At 38.5% G+C, this 27,860-nt stretch overlaps 1 protein-coding gene across 3 annotated transcripts; it reads right to left on the reverse strand.

Moving 5' to 3' along the window:
- On the reverse strand, positions 1–27,090 carry tp53bp2a (tumor protein p53 binding protein, 2a). 3 transcript variants are annotated; one of them, XM_079249409.1, is made up of 21 exons: positions 27,030–27,090; positions 26,574–26,729; positions 15,255–15,402; positions 14,188–14,301; positions 12,809–12,879; positions 12,074–12,175; positions 10,892–11,066; positions 10,548–10,729; positions 10,308–10,472; positions 8,545–8,592; positions 7,615–7,798; positions 7,236–7,289; positions 5,158–5,280; positions 4,846–4,967; positions 4,318–4,726; positions 3,274–4,130; positions 2,312–2,449; positions 1,962–2,095; positions 1,573–1,739; positions 1,268–1,467; positions 1–1,183 (listed from the first exon to the last, which is right to left on the reverse strand). In XM_079249409.1, exons 2-21 carry the CDS (start codon positions 26,595–26,597, stop codon positions 1,142–1,144), a joined length of 3,459 nt encoding a protein of 1,152 aa, XP_079105535.1. In that variant the 5' UTR covers positions 26,598–26,729; positions 27,030–27,090; the 3' UTR covers positions 1–1,141. The 3 variants fall into 3 exon arrangements, with proteins under 3 accessions (XP_079105535.1, XP_079105536.1, XP_079105537.1); XM_079249410.1 differs by lacking the exon at positions 8,545–8,592; XM_079249411.1 differs by lacking the exon at positions 7,236–7,289.
- Positions 27,091–27,860: the final 770 nt, after the last annotated feature.

The raw sequence follows: 27,860 nt of genomic DNA on the forward strand, positions 1-27,860 counted from the left end.
ATTGTAAATGTTTAAAATACTACAGGACACTTGTGGTTATAGTTTTCACAAAAATGCTACAGAAAAAGTAACAAAAATAAATACATTTTGCATAAACAGTTATGTGGTAAGCTGGGTTGCTAAATTTTAAGTTTCCTATTATCTATTCATATATTTTTCTATCTTTTGGACATGATTTATAAAGATTTCATTATGTAATTTCTGAGCGATTACAAAAATAAAAACAAAAAGAAAAGAAAATCAAGGCTTCAGGTTTTAGGTTTACTCTCACATTACTGTAATCTTAATGGAATGACTGAAAGAAAAACAAAAAAAAGAACATACTGCATGAAATCACTTCTTCAGCCAAAGGATCTCTAAAGTTTTGAAATTTTGTTTTCATAATATTATTCTTACTGCTACACTTCACTCATTTTCAGTGACAAAAACAGCATCTATGGCATCTCAACCACAAGCCAATGCATGAAAGCTGACTGACTTTCTGGGTATCATTGGCCACAGAGTCATCGCAAGTGAACAGTCAACATCTTTTCTCTGAATCTTCTGCCAGTCATTTCCTTTTCAGTGTGTTTTCCCAGAACAGTGGTGGTTAGAAAGTGTATACCACCAGTGCAGAAAACATGGCACAGATGATGAGAAATAAACCGCCTGGATTGTCATGGTAGAAGAGCATTTCAAAAGCTTTACTGTCATCTGCTCATTGAACTTCTGCAATATCAAACGCAGAGCGAGTTAGAAAATAACCAGAAAAACATCTTTAAAAGACTATTTATGAGCGTAGAAAATGACTGTCTAGGGATAAAAAAAAATACTGTTTGTTCCATTCACGTCCCATTATTTGAGTTATTCATAGGTATAGTTTTGGATACTAGCTACAAAACAAAAAGGCAGAATAAGAGAAAACATAGTTTAGTGTCACAAGTACAAAGTGTGTCCTAGAAAAGTGAGTGTGTGTGGAAGGGGTGTCCATCTATCTATCATAGATACAACAAAGTGCCAGAAATTGTTTATCCTTCATATTGTTTGGTCTGTTCTCGTCTCTCATTTTCAGAATAGTTCTTTTCTTCTCCTGTCTGTTAAAGCCTCCGTGTGTGTGTGTGTGTGTGTGTTTTACATAGATCCCTATCAGCTGAGCTCTGTTTCAAGCCAGGGTTCTCTGTCTTGGTTTTATTCTGGGATAAAGCTGTAAGAGAGAGGGACACGTGTCAACAATGTAAACTTGTGCAAAAAATTTTGAACATCGAATAATCACACAATTACAACTCACCCCTAAGAGGTTGCGAGGAATGTAACCCTCTGCGTCACCCAGGCGTGCCCACCACCAGTCGATCTCATCCTCGTCTTCTCTGCGAATGATGGTCATGCAGTCTCCTTCATGGAAGGAGAGTTCATCTGGGTTTTCACTAGTGTAGTCCCACAGACCATACACCACCCCCCTGTTCATAATGCCCATCTTCTCTTGCACACCTAAGGATGGATGGATGAAAGATCCGACAGAACAACCATCAAATTAACTTTGGTCAATATCACAGAAAACAACAGAGTTAACATCAGACAGCAGCCTTCACTGACCATAAAGGAACTGAGAGCACTGCGTATAGCCCTCTTCCATTTCTTCACATTTATCAGCTGCTGTTTGCATGTCGCTGTAAGTCATAGCGAAGACTGCTGCACCAGACTCCACCAAGAACTTGCAAACTTGGACATTGTTGCAAGATGCAGCACAGTGAAGGGGTGTCCTACAATGAAAAGGAAAAAGAGCAGAAGAATATGAGGAAGACTGAGCATGTAATTGTGCTGAGAAAGACTTAAATCCTTGACGTGACAACTGGGTTTTGACAAGAAAAATCTACTACAATTTAGCTCACAGCTTTTCAGTTCGCTTTGAGATGTAATATATTAAACAAAAACTTGTGACATTTTCAACATCAATAAACGAACAGAAGTCGAGTTAAACTTACCATCCGTCACTATCGGCTGCATTAACGTTGACACCAAACTGAACCAAAAACTTGACAATTTCTGTATGTCCAGCACAAACAGCATTGTGTAGAGCAGTGATGCCTTCATCATTAGGCTGACTAGGATCCTCCACCTGTGGTTTAAAAAATAAAATAAAATCACATGCAAAGTGTGAAAAGTGACAGGCTGGGTAAGCTTTATATTTAACAAGAGATGCAAGCGACTTTTACATGTTTTTTTCTCTCTGTAACTCTTTAGGAGATTACTAGCCTAACAGAAAAAGCAAAACACAAATACACGAGAAAAAAAATTTAATGAAATGCCTTTTTTGTGAGAAAAAAAGTCTTACTTCATATATGATTCTCTGGACGAGGTCAAACTCTCCCTCTAGGGAAGAATCCAGCAGCAGAGCCAGCGGGTTGAACTTCACCCTCATGCTGTGATCAATGCGTTCCGAGCCAGGTTTGCGCAAATTGGTTCTTTTTCCCTAAAGACAATTAATATCTTCAGTAACTCAGATTATCCTAAACGGCCATCAGAACATCACAAATAAGAAAATTAAATCTCCACTTTAAGACTCCTGGGATGTCACCAAGAAGTTTGTCCCGTTGAGCTGTCCCTCTTTCAAATGTGCTCAGTCTGAGCTTGGAGCAGAGAAGTAACTTGTTTTTCCAACTCTAAGTGCTTCACTAATCCAGTTTATGAGCACCAGTTAAGAAAAACCTAATTCATTGCTCTAAACCATGGTTATGCAACCTGATTAGAAACAAATGCAGTCCTCTGCGTGGAAAAAATAAGTTCCTTAGTGTTTATATGGGTCTTACATGGAGATGAAAAAAACAGAAGGGGAGGTGAGGGGCAAAAATGGGTCACAACACCATTTCTCATTGGTTTATTCTTTTAAAACCAACAAACCTGCTTAAAAAGTTTCACTGAAAGCTAAGCAACTAGAAAATGTCAACTTATGCTTATTTTCAGCACAGAATTTATCCTATTAGTGTGGGAATAGGACCTACTTTCTCCAGAAACAATTGAAGTATTTTCAATGGATTAGTTAATTACATAACATCAGAGCAGGCTACTGCTGCCGACCAGCAGGTCGATAAAAAGTAGAACGTGCACAAACTGTAACTTGCGACCCATGTGACATTAACAAACATGTGAGGGGATTTAAAAACACACAAAGGCAAACAGAAGACAGTCTAAACAAAGTTGACTGAAGCAACCTGCGCCACCTGTGTGATGGTCTTCAAAAACAAACAGCTCAGAGTAACATGATGGTAATGAAGCGTTTCAAGTGGTGCATCATACCGGTGGAAGTGTGACCTGTCCAGTGACTTCAGGTGCCTTCATGTTGAAGGTGTCTTCTCCCAAGCTGTCCTGTTCCGCTCCACTGGGGTATGGGGGTGGTGGGTATGGAGGGAACTCTTCCAGGAAGCCTTCTGGGGGTGGAGGGGGCAAGTTGGGCATTGTGTCATCCAAGATAACGGGGGCTGGTGGAGGGAAAAGAGCATCCTCTGGCTTCGGGGCTGGGTGGGATGGTGGAGGAGGGGGGATAATGTCATCGCTCTCTGGGATGGCTAAAGGTGGTTTGGTCTGCTCAGTCGTGGTTGAAATTGGGATGCTGGTTTCTGTGGTGTGAGATGGGAGCTGTCCTCCCTCCATAGTCTGTTCTGTATCCGATGGGGTGTTTTCAGCACCACTTAGAGGGCTTGGACCATGCGGCCCGACAGATCCATCAGCTGCCTTCTCTGCTTCTCCAGCATAGGAGGGAGTGCTTGGTGTGTTCACAGTGGTCTCCATAGCTGCCAGTGTGGTCTTCTGATACAGGAGTTTCTGAATATTGGGGCCTGATGGACCCTCTGGTTCAGTGATAGAACTGCGTTTCTTTAGGGGCCTTGGAGCGTTGTAGAGCTTCTTTCTCAGAGCTTCCAGGTCACCATCACTCTGATGCCTGTAGGGATTAGAAATGAAGGGAAGAAGCTTGGTAGGGCTGAGGGGCCGGGGGATGCGCTCCGTTTCTGGCTGGGGGCCCTCAGACAAGCTGGGACCTGCACTGCTGGCTCCACTGTGGTCCACTTCACTGTCCAAGGCAGGGGAGCGACGCTCTAGGTATGGGTTCTCTGGATGCTGGGGCATTCCACTAGGGATCACTGGTTTACCATACACTACAGACAAAAGAAAAAAAACAGTAAAAAGTGCATCCTCATATTGCTACTTGTCATCATTTAAGCCACAGTTTGATTACAGACGAAGCAAAAAGACAAAGAATATTTCTGAACAAACAGACTTCTGCTTTATAGGAGCATAAATGGGAATGATTAATCTCTGTTGAACGACAATGAAGTTTCTTACCACTGACAAATCCATTGGTGCGACTTTGAACCCTGTTGAGAGTTCCCTGGATACCAGGCTGGAAGGGCTTTCCTGAGCCAGGCTGCTTTGTGTACATGGAGTAGATGGAGCTGGCTGCCAGTGTTTGTGGTTTACTCAGGCTGCTGTCTTTGGAGGATGGAAGCTCTGGGGTGAAGGGTCGTACCGTAGCTGCAGGTGGAGTGTCCTGCTTGGATGGTAAGGGGAGTGTCTGGCTCTGAGAGGGTGGGAGAGGGCTGCGGCCCTGGGAAGCCTGTGGGTGCTGGTTGTGAGGCTTGGCTTTAGGGAAAGTGCCTGTGTTGAGGCCTGACTTTCCATAAGGAACAACGCCTGAGGCTTTTGGTTTAGTGGGGACAGGGGGTGGCACCTTGACTGGAGCCTTCGGAGCAGACTAACATGGTTAATAGAGTAGGAAAAAAAGCATATTAGATGCAATGTGCATTTCAGCTGGTTAACTAATTTGACTTGCGATTTCCCCTTTATTATGAAAAAAGCTGGTCCTCTACTCACCTGGGCATCCCTGACTAGATCATCACTGCTCTGGTTTTTGCGGAGGGAGGTAGCAGGAGCTTCTGTGGGTTCAAACATCGAGAATGGACGCACCTTCCTGTCTCTCTTCAGTTCAGACTCATCTAACCACAGAACACATGTAGAGTTAGAATTAAGGGTTCATAGATTCCAACATGATTTCATCCACTAATGGGACATAACTGAGGCTCTTTCAGAAGAAGTTATCCTGTCATAAACATTATTTTCAGAAAAATCAAGAATGGATTCCAATTAAATTTCTGTGATCAATTTGTCTGCATTAGGACATCTGACCTTGTTCTGTGTGAGAGTTGGAGTGAGAGGTCATTCGTGGCAGTGTTGAAGATGAACCATGACCATTAGAGTTTGATTCTGGACCTGAAGAACTCCAGTCTACAGGCTTCCCAAGTTGAAGGCCTGATGGAGGGAAGAAGGAAAAGAAATGGCAAGTGTTTAGATCTTAAACAAGCACACACTAGGATTGTACACACAGAAAAGATAAAACAAAGGCATGACACACAAAGAGGAAACTAGACACTAAGTTCACAGAGCTTTATGCTGTGCTGAATCACAGAGAGATAATGTGATGTATTAAGAAGGAGGAAAAAGAGGGAAAAAAACCACATTGGTTTACTCATCATCATCATCATTTGCTTTTGGTTGAATGGCTAAGATCCAGCCCATGGCCATGTAAGTCTACAGACATCCACAGACAGATAAGGCACTAAGCATGTATTCTTGCTACTAGCTTGATTAGCGTTTCATCGCAAACGGAACAAAATGGGAATATGTCCATCACAAGGCCCCTTTGCCTTGTGATGGACATATAGTATTTAAATGTTCCATTTAAAGAAGACTTGATCAACCACATCAAACATCCATATATTTCGCAGACAAGCCAGGATTGGGTTTAGCAGTCCATACAGGATGTCAGTTCAAGTCAAGGTTAGACGTTTGTTCCAACTGACCCATTTAGAGCTGCGGAAAAAGAACTGAGGCAAAACACTCAACAAGCACGCTTCATCAAAACAGGAGCAAAACAAGAACACAGTACCAAATATCTGGCTTGGAAAATTATGAGTATTAGGCATCTTCTGTATACAGATAACCCACGAATAAGATAAATCTTCCTAAAGTAACTGAAAAGCAGACACACACACAACTATGTACCTTTTCTTTTAGCCCGCAGCTCTTTCAGAGGCGTAAGCAAGAACATGGCTTCTGAAGATGATGCATTCAAAAGACAAGAAAATACAAAGTAGCCTTAAAGCTCCAGATCTCCCTTTGCTCTAGATTGAATCTAGGTGGACCCAGGCAATGGACCCCATGAGGGGCCCTGCAGAGAGGAGCACTACCAACAGAAGCCTGTGTTGCAGCATGCACCATGTTTGAGAAGAACTGAGGATGAGTGTTCAGTAAGAGCAGATTCCTCAGCGTTCCCTCCCTCCCATCCCTCCCTCTCCTCCTTCCATACATCATATCAACCAAACATGCAGAAACAACTGCAAACACCCGGACAGACTTGGAAGAAACTTGTTACTTAATTATGTGGTTGTGCTTGAAGTAGGTAAATGTAGGTTAATGAATGTGAATGTGGGTGGATGATGCTTTCAGCTGTTTTGTGATGACATCTTTTAGTGTCTTGTCATTAATTCTTAATAGCATGATGCTCAAAGCTGGACCTCTATCCAATAAGGAACTGATTCAACTATAAGGCCAACGTAAATGGCTATAATGAAAATGAATTTCCATTTATAGGATGGCAATAAAAACAAGTTTTACAAAGCTCTAATGCACTGAAAACATTTTACTACAATCCCCAGGCAGAGGGTGCTGTTGTGACAGCTGACTTTGACTTCACTGCAGTTTACTTAATTTGGTCTTCATTCTCTCACATAAACAGTTTAATCTCTTAAATGAACTGTCAGATTAAACACTGTTTTTGCCTTGCTGTCTCTTTAGGATTTAATTGAAATTTTTATTACTATGGGGCTGCTTCTATGACTACTGTAAATGAAATACTCTTATTTATCAGCGAGATATTCATGAATACCAAGTGAACATGGGCAACATTTTGGTAACAGGCTGAAAGCATAGCTCAGGGAACTACACAATGGCTGTACTTGCTGCTGCTATAAGTCTGTTAATAACAAGTAGCATTTAAATATCTGCTATTTTACTCCAAGTGTAGATTCCTTAAATCTACTGAAGTGAGAAATTGTGGGAAAGAGAGCATAAAGAGACAACTTAACAAGACTCCCAATACAAAAACTTCACTCACTGCAAACGTCAGTCTTAACAAAAACACAAAACTTGTATTCAGACTCAGCGAAGCTAAAACACAACACATCATCCAGGAGGACTCTGGCTACCTTCTGAGCTCAAGGTGACATCATAATCAGAAGGTGTGCCCGACTTTTGCGCTCCTGCAGGAGGCAGGACAGTTTAGTCATAAATATGTATACAAAAAACATTAATGACAACACTTAGTAGGTGGAGCAGCATTTTATGTAAATTCCCTTCAAATTATTTGGATAAAAAAAAAAGAAAAAAGAAAAACATACAAGCTAGTTTTAACAGTTACATGTTGAAGAATTAATAATTTAGAAGGCAAATTAAAAGTAGAAATGACAGATGGGACAACAAGCGGGTGTGCTGCCAAGTCAGCCCCTCAGAGACCAGAGTCACAGAAGGACGAGGTACAAAAGGCAGCATATAGATAGTTTTTTTGTTTTTTTTCTGGTTTCTCACCTGTTCCAGCCTTGCTCTGTTGGTCGTGGGATGGCAAAGTGGCAGTGCCGTCTGGGTATGCTGGCTTTACGAGCAAATCATGTCTAGCTGGACCCCGGGGCATGGTGGACGACTGAATGTATGGACCAACTGCTGCCACACGAGACGGACCTGACTGCTGTCCGGCTTGGCCATCAGAGGGCAGCTGTACAATAAAACAGAAAAAGGAAAGGGGAAAAAAAAGGCATGTATTGCTATCAATGCAGCAAATGTTGGGCAAGATAATTCAAATCCATCAGAGCACAACAGATAGCAGAGAGAAAACAAACACAAACATGTAGATGACACAATGGCAACAAACCCTTTCAATGACTGAGGTTGAGCGGAGTATCACAAAAAGCCTGTTTGCATCAATACTGAGGTTTCAACAAAATACATTGTTCCTTTAAAAAAAAAAAAAAAAAAAAAAAAAAAAAAGGTACTTTTTAAAAATCCTTTCAACTGGGAAGAGGAAACTGCACATCCAAAAATATCTTTCTGGAATAAACAGGCACTTACTATGAATAATTAGAAATCTATACCTCTTGTGAGTTTTAGAACAGTTAAGAGTTGCAGGTTTAATGTGAGACTTGATTATAAAAATAGTAAAGTTCACAAAAAAACATATACAGAAGGATTACATGCCTTGTGTAACTTTCGAAATTTATTAAGCTGAATTTAATAACTTCTATTTTAAAACCATTTCAGTTTCTTGTAAAAAATCAACCCTTTGTTCCAGTAAAACTGGTCACATGCCTTGGTTTTGTGAAACTGACTCTTAAAATGAACATGATTCAAATGTCATGTTGCAAATTAAATAATACAACAGCTAATGGAATCAGGTGCTATTTAAGAAATGAGATCAGAAAGCAAGCAGATAAATAAGTACAAGTCCAATATTGATTTAGTTACCTGAGGGTGTGTGTCTTTTGAAGCCCTCTCTTTACCAGGATAGCCATTCTTGGGAAAACAAAAGCACAAACATGCAAATGTAGTTCAAAATGCCCAATAATCCGATTTATCCAATCTAATATAAACCCTTTTCAGTGTTTTCTGAATTACATAAAAAAACAAAAGAGCCCTAGCTATCAACTCTTAGACTACTTCTCTTCAGTCAGTATAGTCACACATGTTTATTGGCTGATGTCAGAGGAACACTTGCTGTTTGGGAGGAGGAGAGCAACTCAGACGGAGAGTTTCTTTGTGCTAGAGTGAAAAAGGATCACTCATTATGATTCTAAGCAGGATGTGGGTAAATCACCTTTTCACTAAGGCCTATTGAGGTATTCATCTCTAACACAAACATGCATTAAAAATCCAACCAGCCCTGTACGTACAGGTCCTCCTGCATTTGATTTGTCAAGAGGACAAACTGAGTGGTTTTAAGTTGAATGAAAGCTGTTTATTAAAGTCATTTGGCATCTTTAGTCGGGTGAGTGACATTCCCATTATATAATCTATTACTTATGTGCTAACTTATTGATTTCACATTCCATGCCCAATATCTAATGGATTTTCCTCTTCATCTAAAATGACAAAAAACATTACAGAGCTCAAAGTCAATAGTAATGAACAAATGTTTTTGCATTTAAATAGTTTCTGGTTAGATTTGTATTCAATTTAATTAAAGCAAGTAAAGCACCATTATTATGCCTGAAAGGAATTGAAACCATTTAGAAAACATAATTAGAGAACTGCAAAGTGGAGAGTAAACAGTGAGAATGACAGGTATCAAAAAGAGGGGAAAAACATAAAATTATCCAATATTAATAGAATTATTTAGTTTGATTATATTGTATTGTATTTATTAAAACTTTTATATTCTAGCTCCATCATCAGAAGCACACAATCTCAAGCGCTGCAGATGTAATGTTTTCTTCTTCACATGCTGTTTCATAAACAAGTCTGTTTACTGTTATTTACAGTCCCACGGGAACTTGTGCACAAAACAACTCCTGGAAAGTGGAACAGAGGAGCACGGAGACACCAGGCAGGAAACTCAACCAAAGACTAAATTACTCAGCTGGCAGATTCTCAGTATGCACTTATTCTTTCTTTATATTTTGGGCAATCACACAATGAATTCAACAAAGCTGTCATTGCTGTAAGATGGTGATAGTGTCTTTAAGAAAACTGGTCGTTCAGCTTTTCTTGTTTCTGGTAAGAGTGCAGCCAGAAAAGATTGTATCTCTTCAGACATTCCTGTCTGCTTGTGATGACAGTCTGCACTCATTACTTCTCTCATCTTCAGAACTTGTTTTTTTGGCATATGAAAAGTCGACCGAGATTTAGGCGTGTTAGCTCTGGTTTTATGATCAGAACAATAATCCATCCCCAAAAGCTATCTCAGAAAGAAGAGAAGATGAAAGAAAAAGACAGATAGAAATGGAAAGGAACTGATTCCTTATAATGAGGGCTCACATATTTTCCCCAAACAGAGGACAGAAAATTGAAGTGGCCTTACATTGACATGGCTGAGTTCTGAATGCCAGGGGACCTGAGGCTTTAGGGGGTAAAGAAAGATACCACAGCTTGACATTAAGGCCAGTAGGGGGAGTTCTGATAAAAGCAACTCTACAAGTTTGCTGTACAAATAATGTTAAAGCTGCGAAAAAAAGGGAATTGCAAAGAAAATATAGGTTGTTTTGAGTCTGCTGTGGTTTGTTAAGACTTACAGGCAAGTTCTCTTTCTGCTGAAGGGCGGCTTTCTTCTTCCACAGCCGGTCTCGAAGCTCACTGATCCGTTTGTCCATCGCAGCCACCTCCATGTTACGTTTGTTTAGGCTCTCTCTCTGTTGCTGCAACTTGGAGTTTTGATCGTGGTTGATCTTATTCCTCAGCTGCAGATAGAAACAGACAAATTAAAACCAGTGCCCGCATAAAACAAATATGTTTTTTTTGTTTAATCTGCACACCTGCAGCTCCTTGTAAAGGCGATCGAGCTCAGCCACTGAGCTTTGGTTGTCATGGAAATTGTCCGTTTTGCCATTTTTAAGCAACTCGAGCTGTCGGCTGAGCTCCTCTACCTTGGACGCAGCCATCACTAGTTCTCTCTGCTTCTGCTGGAACAGGTTATTCATTTGCTCTATTTCCTCCACTGGAGACAAAGTACAATGATGGAGAAGTGGAGAGAAAAAAAGAAAAATAACAACATGAATTCACAAGAATACATTTTGTTCTGAATATTTATCTCTTTAGCTTCAATTGTAAAAATATTTTCAGATACCATATTCTATTACTTCAGACTCTATGAGCTTACCCAATTTGCCATTGCTGAGACGTTTCTGCTCCACCTGACCCTTGAGGGCCCTGACCTTCTTGAGCCGAGCTTCCTGATTTGCGATGTTTTCTCGGAGCCGCTGGAGCTTTTCCTGCTCAGAAACCTGCTGCTGCTGACGCTGCTCCTGCTGCTTCAAGTAGCGCAGCCGCTGCTCCTGCAGACAAAAGTAAGGAGTAAAAGTGTAAAATTAAGCAAAAACACTCCTGAGTGATTGACCATGAATCTACGAAGCTAGAAGGGTTTACAAGGTAAAACTTTACTTTATGAACTCTGGTTAAATTAGTTGGGAATAGAACTACAAGGACTTTTATTAGTTATAAAAAAAAAAAAAAAAAAGAAAGACAATCTATTAGTTTTCCCCATTCATCAACCAAGAGTACATTTTATGTAAACACTGACCAGTCAAACCCATCTGATCCAGTTCCTAACTTTCACAAATCAATCATCTGTCATGAACTATAACATGGTATGCTCCTCAGGAACAGGTTTTAAGATGAGCACAATAAAGTGTGTGTTGAAAGTAATCTTTGTTTGTTTAGTTGCCTTGTGTACAAAGTGCATGTGACTGGCAGGAAGTAACATTTCTAGGCTTGTAATACTATCCTAAGGCATGCACTAGAACGGAAGGAGCAAGATAATGAAGGAGGTGGGGAAAAAAAAAAAAAAAAAAGCTTTTGAAAATAATCTTAATTTGTGACATTTTTGGATGAAAATGTTTTAAAAAGAACCTCATCAAGAACTCAGATACTTTGTTTTCCTTTTTAATGTCAAGGACCTTTCTTGCTGTGAGACTAATGAATTCAAAGCAAAAAACAAAAATTATGTTTCTAAAAAATATCCAGTAAATACTAGACAAGTCCTTCACTGTGAGAACCAAAGGTAGCAAGTCTTCTCATACTCATATTTCAATACTGGTCTTGTAACTAGCTCAAATATACTGTTCAAAGCCTCCAAAGTGCACCTGACTTAATTCAGGATCTTTGTTGTGTGCATCAAATCCTCATTTTATAATAACAACCCAATTTCTCAGTCTTGTACACTTTTACCCCCTTCCTATTCTGCCTTTTACTTTCATCTCTACCACCCGAGCCCTTCATCTCTTGTACCAATCCATCTTTATTGGACCCTCTCTCCTCTTTCATCTTGCACTTTTTTATGCACCTTAGAAGCCAGGAGCTGTTGTTGAGCTTCTATCTGTTGCTGCTGCCTAGCAGCCATCTCCTGCAGCTCAGCCAGCGTCATGTCCATTCGAGGCGTTGCCACCTGGGCAAGACGGGGAGCAAAAAAACAATATAGAAACACATTCATCCTCACTTGTTACAGAATCTGAGGGTCAGTCTGAACATACGATGTACAGAGTGACCCTCAGAAGACAAATGTTGCAAAAAACAACAATAATAATGGTTTACATTTTTTTCTCCATATATTGTGATTCATGGACAAATAATTTGACATTTCTATATTTAAGTCACATTCATGTTATGATGCACTGATTCATTTATAATTTGTATCAAGGGACTCAAGGGTAGGCGAACGGACTTTAACTGAACTAAATTAATCAGCACCATCTGGCACACCATCAAGTCTGCTCAGCAAGTATAAAGCAAAACCCAACCATGTACACAGACTTTATAGTAACATTAAACACCTGACCCCTTTTTACCATGAAGTAAAGAACAAATCACCAGTCTAAAATGAAACAAAAAAGTAGTGCCGTTTAATCTTTATCAAATTAGATGTCCTGTAATTGAGAAAATAAAATCATTGCTTTAGTTCTGCTTCGACACATTTATTAAAATAACAATTTTGCTGCAGTGTGCATAATCTGCTGTTGGTGATGAGTAATTTTGCAAATTATGTTTAAACTTTTTGTCTAGAAGAAAGTCAAGCACTCACCCCGTTCTCCAGTCTTCTGTCCGGAGGACCCCTCAATCCATTTCTTTTTGAATCTGAGCCTCTTGACCCACCTGTGTAGGCAACAAGATAGACAACTTTAGATATTACACACTGCTGCAGTTCTTAACAGACAACTTTTTTGTCCAACTTAATTTAAACGAAGAGACAACAATGTGTGTAGATCACTGGCCTTGACAGACAGCTGTGAAAAATGACTGGAACTTCATCTTGGCGTTTCGCTCAACAGAGTCTCAACAAACATCCTAACACATACTAAATGGACTTTTTACTCTGGAAAGGGAGCGCAATATAAAATAAGAAAAAAAGAAAAACAAAACAGACTAGCCAAGTCCTCTAGAAAAAAAAATAGTAGGATCAGCAGTCTTTGCGACTTGCAAATAATCTCAGGATTAAACCTAATACATAATCGTCTGAGAGTGGGTCCAAAAATGTGTCCGTGGACATGACGCCAACCATGCAACCGGCATTCGACAGAGGAGTCTATCCATGGACTAAGGTCCTTTATCTTACATAATGGTTTTGAGATAAACCTTGATATACCGAACATGCGCTTAATACTGTCAAATGCTGTTGAATGAGCATTAGCTGAACATAAAATCACGCTAAGCTCAGTAGGTGAAAAAAAAAAGTGTAGGGTTACTTATCAACTTCAGTTCAGCACAGAATAGATGTTATTCTCTGTCTCATGGAAAAGCAACATACCTACACAGAATGTAGCTATGTTTAGGGAGTAAACATTAAAGAAACTGCAGTTCTGCAAATATAGTCAGCACAACATTATTCCATATATCTAAAAAGCCCACATTGGGAACTGGGAAGAAAAAAAAAATTCTGAGAGGGCAATGTATAACTATATTGAATTGACTGATAAGAGCTAAACTAACTGTGGGAAACAAGACCAGCGTAAGATAACAGGAAGGGAAAACAGTCATCTAATCCCTGGGCTAGACTCAAGCTGTGAGAGGTAAAAGAGCTTAGTTATGCAATTGGGGTCTGAGAGGATAGCATAGGTCCAATATACTCGACTTTTATATGTACCTAAGAAAATTGAAAGTAAAAGACCAATGACAATGTGACCAAGATATGCAGCTTTCTGTCTCATCTCCAACTGGATGACTAAATAATGAATCTCTTCTTTGAAAAGACTCTTCATGAAAATGTCTCAAATGAGTAAATGTTTGTTTATTTAAAGGCTTCAGGCATCTCCAGAGTTTATTATGTTGTTGTCAAATGTGTTTTCTCCAAGGACAGCCATAGCTCAATTGTCAATTTTGTGTGGGTGAAGTGATCATACAAACCTCTTTTATTTTGCAATTTGCTGTGTGTAGGGTTAGGCTATGTTATACAGAGACACTTACCTGACTCCCTGCTAGGGGCTCGGTTGTGACGCAGAAAGAATCGCACCTCTGCTCTGTGCTGTCCCCATCTTTGGAGTACATCCAACATCCTTTCGCCTTCCCCTACAGGTCTCTCTGCAGATGGAGTACATAATAAAAATCTAAGGTTCGATGTGAGGTTAAACCACATCCATAATTGAATTTCCCTTTGGGGATTAATAAAGTATTTTTCATTTCATTTCATAAACTCAATAGTGAAACATTCTAATTATATTAAGCCAGCCAAGGTCAAAACATGTGACAAGACAGAGGTTGGTCAAGTGTGCATGTGCTGTTTGCTTTGTGAATGCTGACACCCCCCCAATGTTGTGAATTATTCAGGCTGGCGCTGAAACAAAGGACTCATCATTTTCTTCAAAAAATTTAAAAGCCCATTTCATTCCAGGCACTGGCATCTTACAGCCACGTAGAGGTCAATTAAACTGATCCATTATAACAATGGCAAAATTGTTAAATAAATTAGGAGCTAAATATTGTTTCTAACTTTAAAACCACATCTGATGTCAACATATGCTGTTTTAGGAGAGTCAGAAGTTGAAGGATTGTATGGCTAAAAAATGAGTCTTTAGCATCTTGCAGTCTCTTTGCAGACCACTTGTAGAAGTACTCAAACAAAATAATTGGCACTTCCCTCACCCTTGCAGCAGCATTGCCATGGAAACGGCAATGAAGCCCAGCTCCTTGAATTCTGATTTTGAATACTTATTGACTCTCACAAAGGGGAAAAATGAACCAGGCACAAAATCTCAATCACCCTCTACCTCAAAGAAGAAGAGGATACACGGTTGTGTTTGTCACAGGATTTATGAGCTATACTTCATTTGCGCTGCAGAATCAAACTCAAAAGAGATAAAACCTTAAGAAAAGAGGGTAAAAGTAAATGAACACAAAGCCCATCTCCATGTATGGCTTCCTCAAAAAGGCAACTCTAAGGGCTTGCAAAAATTTGGGTAACAAACAAATCAAACAGCATTTGTGAAAATGATACCTTCTACATTTTAAGTGGGCTGAAAGAAACAGTCACTCACCAGATCCACGCCACATCTCAGCCAAGTGGCAGTCCGTTTCACCAGGCTCCTTGCACAAATCCACCACATCCCGACATAGTGTCTCCGGGGTAACAGGAACCTCAGTGAAATGCTGGTCATTGTTACTGAGGTATACAGTCAGGAACATCTGTGCACAGCAGGAGAGCAGAAAGCCACATAGATTAGACCAAGATAGCTCAAACAAAAACAACATAGAAGATCCTGGTTCCTGGTAAGTTGATGATTGCAGAGTAAACACCACAATTCTCTGGAATTAGTCGACTGCGGTTCCATGTGTGTATGTGTGCGTGCAAAAAATGTCTTCTTATCTGATAGCACTCTTATTTTCAAGCTTCTTTTCTCTTTGTCAACAGAGAAATCAAAGAGCAGCTCCTAAAATTCCATTTCATTGCCCACCATCTAACTGTGAACTAGTGCTATCACCAGTGTGAGAGATCCCTCTTTCCCAGCACAGAGACACTAAATACCCCAGTAGATTCTAAAGACGTTGGATTTTTAAGCCAGTGTGTGAATGGCAGATGGTTAAGTCTGCTTTATGACTATCTAAAAAGATATGGGAAATCTTAATAAGCTGCCCAAGACTGGATGAAAAGTGAACGCCTTCAGTTACTGCTGCAAAAAAAACATCCTTAACTGAGCATAAAATTGGTCTGTCTGTTGCCATAGCTCCATTACGCAGATATTCATAAGTCATGAAAAATACTGGACTGCTCACAGACCATATCAAAAAACTATCAAATAAATATAACCACCATATATTTGGTGGTTAACTGATTAAAACAAAAAACCAGGACATTTAATCTCAGATCACACACAGCAAATATGCTTATAACTATCTCTAGTTATAGCAGTCTACATAAACACTAGAGGTGGGAATATGAATCGAAAAATTGAATAAAATTTTTTGCTTCACAATATTAAAAGGGATTTTTTTGTTAAAAAAATCTTTTTTTTTCAAAAAAATAAAGTAATCCATTATCTTTTTTTTTTTTGGTAATTTTTATTGTTTTTATTCATCTTTTTACTTGTCTTCTTGGGCATTATAGCAGCACTATGATTGTCTGGCTACTGTGTTGGTTTTTCTGAATTGAAATCAAGAAAAATGACTAGCAAAAAAATGTTTTTACATTTTTTTTGTTATTAATCTACAAAAATCAGCAATATCAAAAAATTGTGAGAATCGCAATTTAAAATTGAATCCACACCTAAAAAAACAATCAAATCGGGACAAAAGTATACCGTCACAGCCCTAATAAACACATAGTAAAAATAAACATGAAAAATCAGTATCCGTATAGCCATACTTAAAAAGTCTGCTAAAAATGTTTTTTTATGTAGAGTTGGAATATATCCCCAACTACAATCTGACAACATAAAAACACTAAAAGCTTAGATAAGGCCAGCAAACATGCCCTATATTGAATTTAATTAACTGTTTCATTTCAACTACCAGTAAATGTCTAATGTTTTTGCAGTGACTGCAATAATGAAAACAAACAGACTCAAATAATATGAGAGGCTTATAACTGTTAAACTAGCTTTGTTATGCATTTTGTGGACCTCCAGGTTAGACTGTCTGATTTTTTTACAAACTGAGCTATTGTTTGGCCTACCGGGGCTATGGAGGGAACATGAGGTCAGCTGGGTCACAAGCACAAAGGGCTTGAGGAGGTGTACATGCCAAGCAGCTGCACTCATGGCGTAGAAACAAAAGTATTTGAGTTGCTTTTTAATTGTGGGGTACGAAGTAAATGGCACAACCTTAAGATAAGAAGCTGTTAAATGAAGTTTGATTGATGAGTAAGTGAGGAAATGAAGTATTTCTTTTGAAAATCTCCTCAGCACCATATAACTTCCGTGAAATGCATTTCTCCCCCTGCTCAATACAAGCGGAGGACGAAGACGGGTGCTGGTCTGACTCACAGGACCTGATTAAACTGCTGTATAGAGATGGAAATGAAAGATCCCCATTATTACAGTTGGTGATTCATCCTTGCTAGCAGTGACTGAGTCTTTCTTGTCAGAAATGAACAATACAGAAAGGCTGTAAACAGGTTTTGTCTTTTTCTTTCTCAACGAATGGCTCTACTGCCAAAGACCACCCTGAAAAACAAACCTAAAGCTGAGACTTTTTACAGTAGTCACTGTAGGACATTTCTGAAAAAAATCACAAGTAGCAATTGAGTTTTGTTAGCATGATGACAAACTTCCATCAGTTCATTTCACAAACCTTTACTTAAGTAGCTGGCATCATCACAACCAACCAAAGACGTATGACATTTAAAAGACTCTGGTAATATTTGGCCAATGAAACAAATGATTGACAATATAGAGAAAAGGTGGAGCCATTGGGAGGAGAAGATAGTCTAAGGGGTGGCATTTCCGAAACTGGAAGCCATTTCTCCTCAGAATAAAAGTTAATGATCCAGGGGTCGCTAGTGTCCAACGAGATGACTTAGCACTTTACTGCCAATCTGCATCCACCTCACGTGTCTGGTCATGAAGGACTACAATGCTGAATTGATGTTATAGACATGTATGCACATGCAATCGTCAGGCTAATTAGACCTGTAATTATTAAGGAACTAAATTAATATACATAAAAAAAATTTTTAAAAAAGCAAATAGAATTATTTCATGTTGTTGCTTTTTTGCCTGAAAAGTGGGTCTCATTTTACTTTTAGTTTGCAGAAGACCACTGTGTAAAAAGATCATATTAATTGTATACGAATAGCACAAAAAAAAAAAATAGTAGTTTTATGATTCCATGGTTTTCTCATTCATATGCAGCAGAGGCTCAGCTAGTTTGAAAAGGTGCACTTAAAAGAGCCAAGAGAGCCATGTTTAAGTCAGCCAGACAAATTGAGAGATCATTAAATATTCATAGATACAACAGCAAGCAAAATTAAACAGCTCAATATAGTCAGGATGGGCTGATGGCAAACGAGACACAGAAGTGCAGATTCTAATCAGGGTCTGCTTCATACAACCAGTGGAACAAGCAGTAGCACTTGCTTTATATGACAATGTTTGACAAAAATGTGATATCGTTGCCTTCTGCCTATCGGGTACAGATGGAGTGGATGACAGAAGCAATTGCTCAATAGCACTTGCTTCCAGTCTGTGACAGGTAAAGACATCACTCAAAAAAAGAAGACAGGACAGGCAGTCTCTGTGGCTATGGTCCACCATTACAGCAATAGTTTCATAATTCCATCATAGCATCAGCAAAGTCATAGCTGTCTCAGAGGATTTAAGACTGGTGTGCCAGCTAAGGATTGCAGGATGACAATTATAGTAAATGTAAAAAATTAAAAAAAATAAATAAGTCAAGGCTGCCCTGTAGCCATTTATACAGTAAAGCATAAAGCAAGGCCACTGGGGATATATCCTCAGGATTAAGTTAATCTGCTATACGAAAATATAGCCTTTTAACAGTTTACTGGCCAAGTATCACAATACTAAGCTCAAATTCAATAGCACGCCTTTAGGCAGCAGCCTCTATACCTTATGTAACAGCAAAGAAGTAATGATATGAATATAAAAAGTACAAACAGCAACTACCCAGGCAGGTTTTATGACCACTTGTTCCAGACAAATTGGTACAGATAGGTCTGTGTGCATTTCACAATGATGAAAAGCTGTAACAACTGAACACACAGACCAAAGACATGGAAATAAAACATTTAAAAGAAAGAGGGTGACTGAAAAAAGACGCAGTGCTTGACCTGCCCTGTTAGGAGCTGAAAGGGTTGTAAGAGAGACTATGAAAATAACAAGGGATACTATAACATCTGATCTTAGTTATTGGAATAGAAAACTGCCGTCTTTGTCACCGACACAATCCTGCAGGAAATTAAATAAGCTGCAGTGCCAGTAGGGATATACAGTGAGATACTATACACTAAGAAAAACAGCTATAAAAGTTTTAAAGGTGCTGATTATGTCTTTTGCTGTGATGTGAATCCTTGCGCCCATTAAAGAGTGAGCCCTGATGGAAATGACATTGGTTGCAGAGCTGAATGAGCTCCTCCTATTGTTTACACAGACAACTCTCAGATGACTTTAATTTCAATATGATGCCCTTAGCTGCAGCCAATTAGAGTGAAGAGTCCCACATTGGTGAGTGTTTTGGTCTATGGTAGCCCTGATCATTCAGATAATGTACACGGAACACACAGTAACGTAAACAGATCTGCTGCAAGGGATTTGCTGACTTGATACAAATGGGCAGGAACGGGATGAAATTAAATTAAGTTATTATGATCCCTTCATAATGTGACCTGAAAGAAGTCCTAAGAGCTGTTGTGGTCAACCTTGAAAATGTCTCCTCTCTAGGACCTATTCTGCTGCCCTAGTCTCTTAACATCAATGTACGGATGAGATTGGACACACACAGAGTGAAAGCTATCAAAACCACCGACTGCTGCAGTTTCCTATTTCCAGAAATAGAGTAATTACAATGGATACTGCCAAAAAAGAATTAATCAGAAGTAAGAGAGAAGCTAATTTTACTATTAAGACAGAGAATTTACATCACTACAACTTAAAACACCTACAACATCATCTGAGATAATTAAATTCATCTTAGCTTGGCCAAGTTACACGTCAGTGCTACAATTTCTTGAAACAAATTATCTAAATTTATAGTATCACACCATATTTTTCACAGTGTTTTTATGGAAGGATAATCTCTTTTTCCCTGAATGTATTGGAACCAGTACCGTAGAAAGTGCTTTACTAGTCCAGTTTTTACGAAAACCATCAGCTAGATTCATGAACATGTTCGTAGACTACAGATTTGTTTAAATTGTTCCTCTTAAAATGTTTCATATAGGCCCCTCATAAGTCGACAGGATGGAGCAGTTGGTCCTACTTTTCTTAAATTAAACAAACAAAAAAAAAGCCTTACAATATAAAGATTTCTGGGCTGTTAGCAAACACATGCAGACAGACAAGGAAAAAATACCTAATAACAAAAGGATGAATGAAAACAATAAATGTGCAATAAAGCATGATTGTCCTAATTTTTACAGTGTTTACTTGATTATAAATAATCATCTTCCAATAATATAAAAATGACTTTATACATAAATGGGTCATAAATTACTCCTGAACTTGGAGAGCAGCCTGCAGTCTGGATCCATGAGTGTATCCAGAAGTAATACAATGTATTATAAATATTCATTATAAAGCTTACTGTATCCTCAAAAGCAAATTTCCATCTGTTGTGGCATCGTTTTAAGATTCACCTACAGAAAAAATTATCCATCTGATGAGCTCCACCTGTTAATAACCAGGTGGTCAGGAAATAACCATGATTGGTTGATAAAAACTAATCACTGAAATAAAAAGCCACTTTATATTTTAATGATGAAAGACCAGATTCAGTGAGTGGATCTGGGAGTCATAGGTGATTTGGACATTTATGGAGTGATGTTCTTGCAGCTGAGGGAACAGATCTGGCGTGTGGGCACCTCTGGTGTTAGGAACACCAGTGTTAGAATTAAATCCATCTTGACTAGGACATGTTCTTCAACAAATTAAATGGATGACAACTTGTTTAATTTTCTAAGTAGTATTTAAGAACATATTTGTTCATTAGAAAGCTTGGTGAACAAAACTTATTTTTAGTGCATACAGAATTAAGCACATTTTTAAAAGTCACACTTGCTAAATTTACATGGGAGTATTAATTCTTGTTTAATTCCGAATGAAAGTTAATTCAGCTTTAAACTGATGAAAAACGATCATGTAAACACTTCATTCCTAATGCAAATTTCCATTCGCAATTAAACTTAATTCCGATCTAAGTGGTTGGTTTATTCGCCTTTGAAATCCAAACTATTTAATTCCTCTGTCATGTAAACCTTCATTCCACTCCAAGTTCATACCAGTCGTTCTGCGCATGCTTGTTACCTTGTCCTGTCCCAATGACGAGCATAGTTTTGCCTCCCATGTTTGGTGGTCTATCTTTCTTCTCCTTCTCAGTTCATGCAAAAAGTGAAGTAGTATGCTCATGTCGAGCTGTTACCTCAAAATGATAATCGAAATAGCGGCGAAACTGGTACTTGTGTAATTTTTACAAGTTACGAAAAGAGAAAAGCAGAGAGCAAACTTTATTTCCGGTAGACGTCATATGTTGTGTGCCCCCTCTGTCAATCAGAACCCTTCCCATCCCGCTGCTTGAAAGAGTAATTAAGTAAGGATGTAAACTCGTAGGACAATACGTTAATCCCGAAATATTTTATTCCGAATTAAAAACATCATGTCACCGTGCCCATTGTCTCAGTTAATGTTAAATTTTCAGCTTTAGATCTGCCAGATTATTTCCCCATTATTTTTTATTGTTTTCCTTTATTCTTTTCTTTTTTCTTTTTTTTATTTTTAACATCAACACCAATTTTGGAAATCATCAGTTTTGCTACCAGATTAAAAATCCGTATTACGACTGACCAGGGAGATCACGATCATGGACAAGTTAAATACATTCGGATTCAGAACTTACTTTACTCAAAAAAATTATTGATACCTAGGAGTGCATGGATTACCAATGAAAACAGACATGCTGAGGCAGGTTGCCAGTAGCAGAGAGAAAAGTTGATCAGTGAATCTTCAACCATGGCCGAGGATTCTTCACCTTAGGTTTACTGGGCCTATTGTCCACACACACGCTTTCAATTACAAATATTGCTGTGGTAAGCAAATGAATCAACCGAGTCTTGTTGACAAAGTCGCCTCTGAATCTAATTATCGTAAGTTTGTCAGACACTGCAGGCAGCAGCATCTTTGTGTGTGTGTGCCTTGGTTTTCCTTCAACAGCTTCAGGAGTTGACACAGTTCCAGCATAGCAGTCCTTCAAAAGGTGAGGCAGTAGAAAACTCCCTAATGGATTTATGCATTATTTCTCTTCATCTCTCTATCACTCACTCTCTATTTTACTACACTGCATTAGAAAATTAGGCAGCAAGTGGGAGAAGGTCAAAAGTAACATAAAGCAGAAGGTAAAGGTAATTTGAACACAGTGGCATCATTCAGCTGGAACCTATAGGACAAAAAGCAATGAGCGTTTACAGCAGTTTGGAGCAGCAGAAAGCTGCGACTCCTTCAGACAGAGAAGTCTCTTCTCATTGACTGCACTGCGGTAGTTACTGTATCACTTCATGATCTGCTCTCTTTCAACATTCCTCAATAGCTTATCTGTGTGATTAGACGACTGCTATTTTGTGATTTTTTTTGGGAGGAGACAGCATGCAGTCTTTTTACAAGCCATATTGGGAACAAAATAACGTTTTTGCTAGAAACAAAAAGCCAGATTTTTTTCTTTTTTTTAACTATTAGTTTTAAATGATTAGAAACGCTACATAAAACAGTAGACATTGAAATACATTTCAGTATTAGGAAAACAGCTAGCGTGCTGCATAAGAAATATATAAGCAAAATGGTCTTATATTGGTTCTGACTTCATGTGGTAAATAAAAAGACAGGATTAAAGAAAAAATGTGGGAGTTGTACTGATTTGTTAAAAAAATAAATAAATAAATAAATAAATAAAAAAAAGGCACTGCTTAACGTCACTGAGGGTTTTAAACTATCATCATATGCACAACAGAACTCAGTGAAGCTGGAGAGCAGCTGACTATATAAAGCAGGTGTGTGGAATGTGTTTTGCCAATGCAGAAATTTCCGAGACTGGAGGTAGAAAAGTAGTCTCAAGTAACAGTTTTTGTCTTGACAAAAGTTAATGGGATAAAACTACTGTTCACAAGTGCCAAGCACTGTGGTTGTCATTCTTAAATTGGAATATAACGACCAGAACAGACATTAACTAAGCTTCTGTTCTCCTCTCCCAATCTCTTGAACCCCTCCTAAAGAAGAGGTTTTACAGACTCTACATATTAACTGGTTGTTAATTTGATTATGAAATATCATTTAGTTTTGCCAGAACTATTTGTGTATGTTTGCTGGTAAAGTTCTGGGAATTTCAACCTGAAACTGGTTGGTTCTGAAAAATTGTACTTGCTGGAAGTTTGACTACATCTACAGTAGAAGTGAGTGAATATTAAAGTTGTGAAATATAAAAGATGTGTTTTATCTGGTCAAAAGAACAATGATGTCTGATAAATTTCCTCGTAAAGTTGGAGAGTTTCACTCTGAGAGCTCAAAGCAGGCAGAATGTATTGGATGGCAAGGGGTAGCTGTAGCAGCGGTGCAGATAAACTTATTAACTAGCTGTAGAGTTTGGAAAATAAGCTCAATTACCAAAAGAAATCAATAAATAAACAGGGCATGTAAAAAAGCAGTTAAAGCCAATATCAACACATTTATATCTGCACCACACAGATATTGGAGCTGAAACACGAGGACCCTAAATATTCAGTCTAAAACAGCTGTTACTTATCAGGGTAATGCACCTCATTATAGAGACAGAGAGATGGAGCTAACCTACATGGCCCTTGCATTCCTCATGACCAGATTAGCAGCTCAACATCAGACAGTGCTGGGTCGCAACGTCTTCACTCGTCAACTAAGACATTCCCCAGGAACTGCACTCTTTCAATAAACAATACCTCTTTTTACTCAGACGACTAACAGTTGTGAGATGACCAATACCTCAAGGTGGCAACTGGCAAATTGATACTTGCTTGGAAAAATGGTGAGGTTCTCCTCAGAAACAAGAAAAAAATCTTTTGCTGCTTTTGAATCAATGATGCCTTGCATAAGTCCAACAAAATGCATGTGATAAAATCATTTAGCCTCGGCATTATTTCTTGTGAATTACAGGCTCAGCAACACAATTTACTGTTCTTGAAACTTTACTCAATTCTCAACATTTATTTGATAAATATCTACTAAAAGAGATACAGCATCATTACAAGCTTAGTGCACTTTCACACCTCTATTTTTTTAGCTAACATTGATCTTTTTCTTCTTTCTACTTTCTTAACCACCACAATTGTCCCACAGAGTCAACGGATGCCTGTGGTGGCGACGGAGAAATCCTTTTCTAGTTTCTGTGGTTACAAAAAAAAAAAAAACATTCACAGAGCATTACCTCACTTACCCACTGCTATGCCGCTACCATTGCAACATCAACGACAAATATGTTCTGATGTCACTAAGGTATAGTACAAATATGTGACGGAAAAGAACTGTAAACAAATATGAGTGAAAAATGATTCGATTACAAAAAATCCATAAACAAAGCAGCTTGTGTCATGCAGGAGCAATTAAGAAGTGATAAGATGCATAGCTGCAATAGTTTAAAGCATTTTTATTTTCCACTTGCTTGTTGTTGGTCCTGTTTTGCCAGAACTATCTATTGAATATACTGACAAAAAGAACAGAATGAATTATGGACAAATAAACCACAAACATTCAAGCCTAAATGTGGCATTAACGAATGTCTGCAGAACAAAGCAGACTTAAGCAGCGATAGCAGCAATTCAGGGGTAAATGAGTTACGTGATGCTATGGTTCAATACAAGGCGAGCATCCCTTATCAGGAGCTGCCACAACACAGGCGCACAAACAATAAGCTCTCTACAACACACTGTTAAAGAGTCCCTGCTGCCCATTGTGCTCAAGAAACAGTGACCCCCTATTTACCATCCCAGCCAGCAATTATGACACCACATTCTGAAGTCCCTGGCCTGCACAAGCAGTGTTGTGGGCTATTGGCGTAATTTATAAAACAATACCTCACATCAGTCATGGCTATATAAAGGCCACATTGTGTTTATCAGGCAAACACCAGAACCTGTATTTCATTTAAACCTGACAGAAAAACACATCCAGGTACTGATATATTCCCGAGGGACAGAAATTAATTGAAGAGACTGATTCTGAGGTTTCATCTGGATGATAACAAAACAAGTCTACTTCATAAGGGTGATGATTTATTTCAATGTCCATGAGAGCCAAGCTTGTTCGTAATAAACGACGACATGCCAACAACAGACTGGGGTCGTGAACCAGACAGGAATCATCCAAATACATCTTTATCTCCACTAAGTGGATTAATTTAGTGATCAAGCTGTTTTACTGGATAAGGAGGTCTGACAGGGGGCAACAACAATACAAAAAAAAAAAAACAACCTAAAAACAAAACTACAGAGGGGTTTTCATCAGTTGTTAACATCAATATGAAGTCATTGTATCTTGTACCAGCTACATAAAGAGGCTAAAGGAGAGTATGCAAACAGCAGTAAGAATTTTAATTACAAGTCGTTTTTCTGTATTTGCTAAGATTTCAGGCAACCTGCACTAAAAAGCCACAAACTCTAAAAACAAGGACTTTATCAAGCCATCAGGCAATCAACTGAAAATTAACAGAACGATTCTGATAACAAATTAATCCTTTAAGTCGGATTAACCCATCAAAAAAAAAAAAAAAAAGCAAAACGCTGTCTGATTAAAGCCTCTAAAAAAAAAGTCAGAATTTACTCATTTGCATACAATGTATTTCAAGCTGAACAACAGTCTATGTGATGTAAATCTACATATTGTGACTTGCACTTTTCACTGGGTTTTTTTTGTTTGTTTGTTTTTACCAAGTATTTAAAGATTCACAAAAAGGTTATTTTGCTAATATAAATATGGATTAAATCAGTTAGAGTCATTATTCCAATTTGGTTTAATTTGATCTTAATACCAGTTTCAGGCTCTATTTTTCTACAGTAAGCTCTGGCAAAGAGACCAGTGTCCTTCCTCTCTGTCCATGAATCAAGCAAGTGCTGAGAGATTGAGCCGTGCACTGCAGCAAAAGCAATGGACCTCTGATGATGAAGAGGATGATGGTGATGACACGGCAGGAGTCCAGGGTTGAGGTTAGCTTGTGCCAGTAAGACTTGGCAAGTACCTCCTGCTTGATATGTGTCCTGAGACAGGATGGATATGTATTTACTGAAGTAAGCATAATAGATGAATTAATGCATCTACAGTTAGCGTTAAGTTTATTGTTTCCAGGTTAGACGTCCCAACTGGAATATGTAACACGGAATGTCAACGCAATGGACCACGTCTGGTTTGCAGCCTACATATAAGAAATCGTTTATACGTGATATACATAAGGCAGATACATTACGTCATTCTGTATGATATCCGATCCCCGATCAGGAAAGATAAACTTCCATAGCAAGCCTGTGCTGACACGACCAAAGTCAACTTGCCACGTTCATTTAAATGTCCAAAAAAAAAAAAAAAATCAACAATGCAGTGTTAGTGAGGTGATAATAATCTAAAAACACGTTTCAATGCAAGAGCATTTTAAAACTTTTGTAAATAAAACCAACTCACCGGCATCATTTTAGCTTCGTGCATTTAGCAAAGCAGCACAGCATGAATCCCAACTGGTAGTTTCGACGAAAGCGGTGAGACTGGCGATCACTTTAATCCCGGAGCCTAAACCTGACGGCAGGCAAGGCTACTTTATCCAGCCTGGGGGTTCCCGTTCTGCGGTGAAAACAAAACACATTGTTATTTCTCGTCAATTGGAGAAATAAACGTCAAGATATAAAGCACATCAATGTTAATCCCAGGTCCCATGTTGTGGACCTGTTGCTACACATAACAGGGCCTTTACGACGAAAACTTTCCGCTGCAGTTCAATGAGCATCGCTTAACTTTAAAACAACTACTTGTGTGCGCGAAAAAACCCCAAAAGTCCATAGGATCGATAATAAAGTACAAATATAAACTAAACTCTTTTTAAAAATAGGGAACATTAATATGTTTTTCAGCCGCTTTACTTACTAGAGAGAGCGTAGGTAATCAGCTCGAAACCTAGTTGACTGACAGCGTTGCTCGATAGCTCGCAGCCTATCCCAGAATGACGTAGCGAGAGGAAGTTCAATCCATTTTGGAATTCAAGCTCCGCCCCCCTTCGTGCTTGAACAAAAACACCTCCACTGGTCAAACCAGTCCCTTGTGTAGAAGAAAAGACACCTGCGAGATATTAAAACTAATATCTTGTAAGATGTACTATGAGTCAAGGGGATTTTCGATAAACAGAGCGAGTTTGAAGAAAGTTAAACTTATTAAATTAAAGAATTCATTTTAGAGGTGAATCGGTCAAAAGTAAGAAGTCTCACTCTGCTTGTAATTGACAATTTGGAAGGTAAACTTGAAGTAGGAGGAGTCCTGGCAAATCTTATAATATGTGACATTTTACAAATGAATGTCCTTTGCTTTTGAAAGAAGGGTTGTTTGGGATTATCTAAATTCAAAGAAGAGTACATAAGGCTTTTGAATAACTCTTCCTGTGCGGCTTTTCTAGAGCTTTGAGGTTTGAAGGCACGCTTACTGCTGTTCTGGTTTTTCATTGCAGCTGCTTTGATAGAATATATATTCATATATTCTTGGTTTAATTTTCAATTCCCCTAAATATAAAGAGATCCATTTCAAAACTATGAATGAAATATATACCTCTTATGAATTGTTCTGATTTTATTACGTATTTTCCTTCTTACTTTTCTATCATGTCTACAAGAAGCATTTCTGTTCATTTTCTTTAACAAGATACATTAACTTGATATCAACCACTACCCTAGGCTATTTTCACCCAGAATTACATTTTCTGAAAAG

The sequence above is a fragment of the Telmatherina bonti genome, assembly GCF_933228915.1.
Source record: "Telmatherina bonti genome assembly, chromosome: 11".
Classification (NCBI taxonomy): Eukaryota; Metazoa; Chordata; class Actinopteri; order Atheriniformes; family Telmatherinidae; genus Telmatherina; species Telmatherina bonti.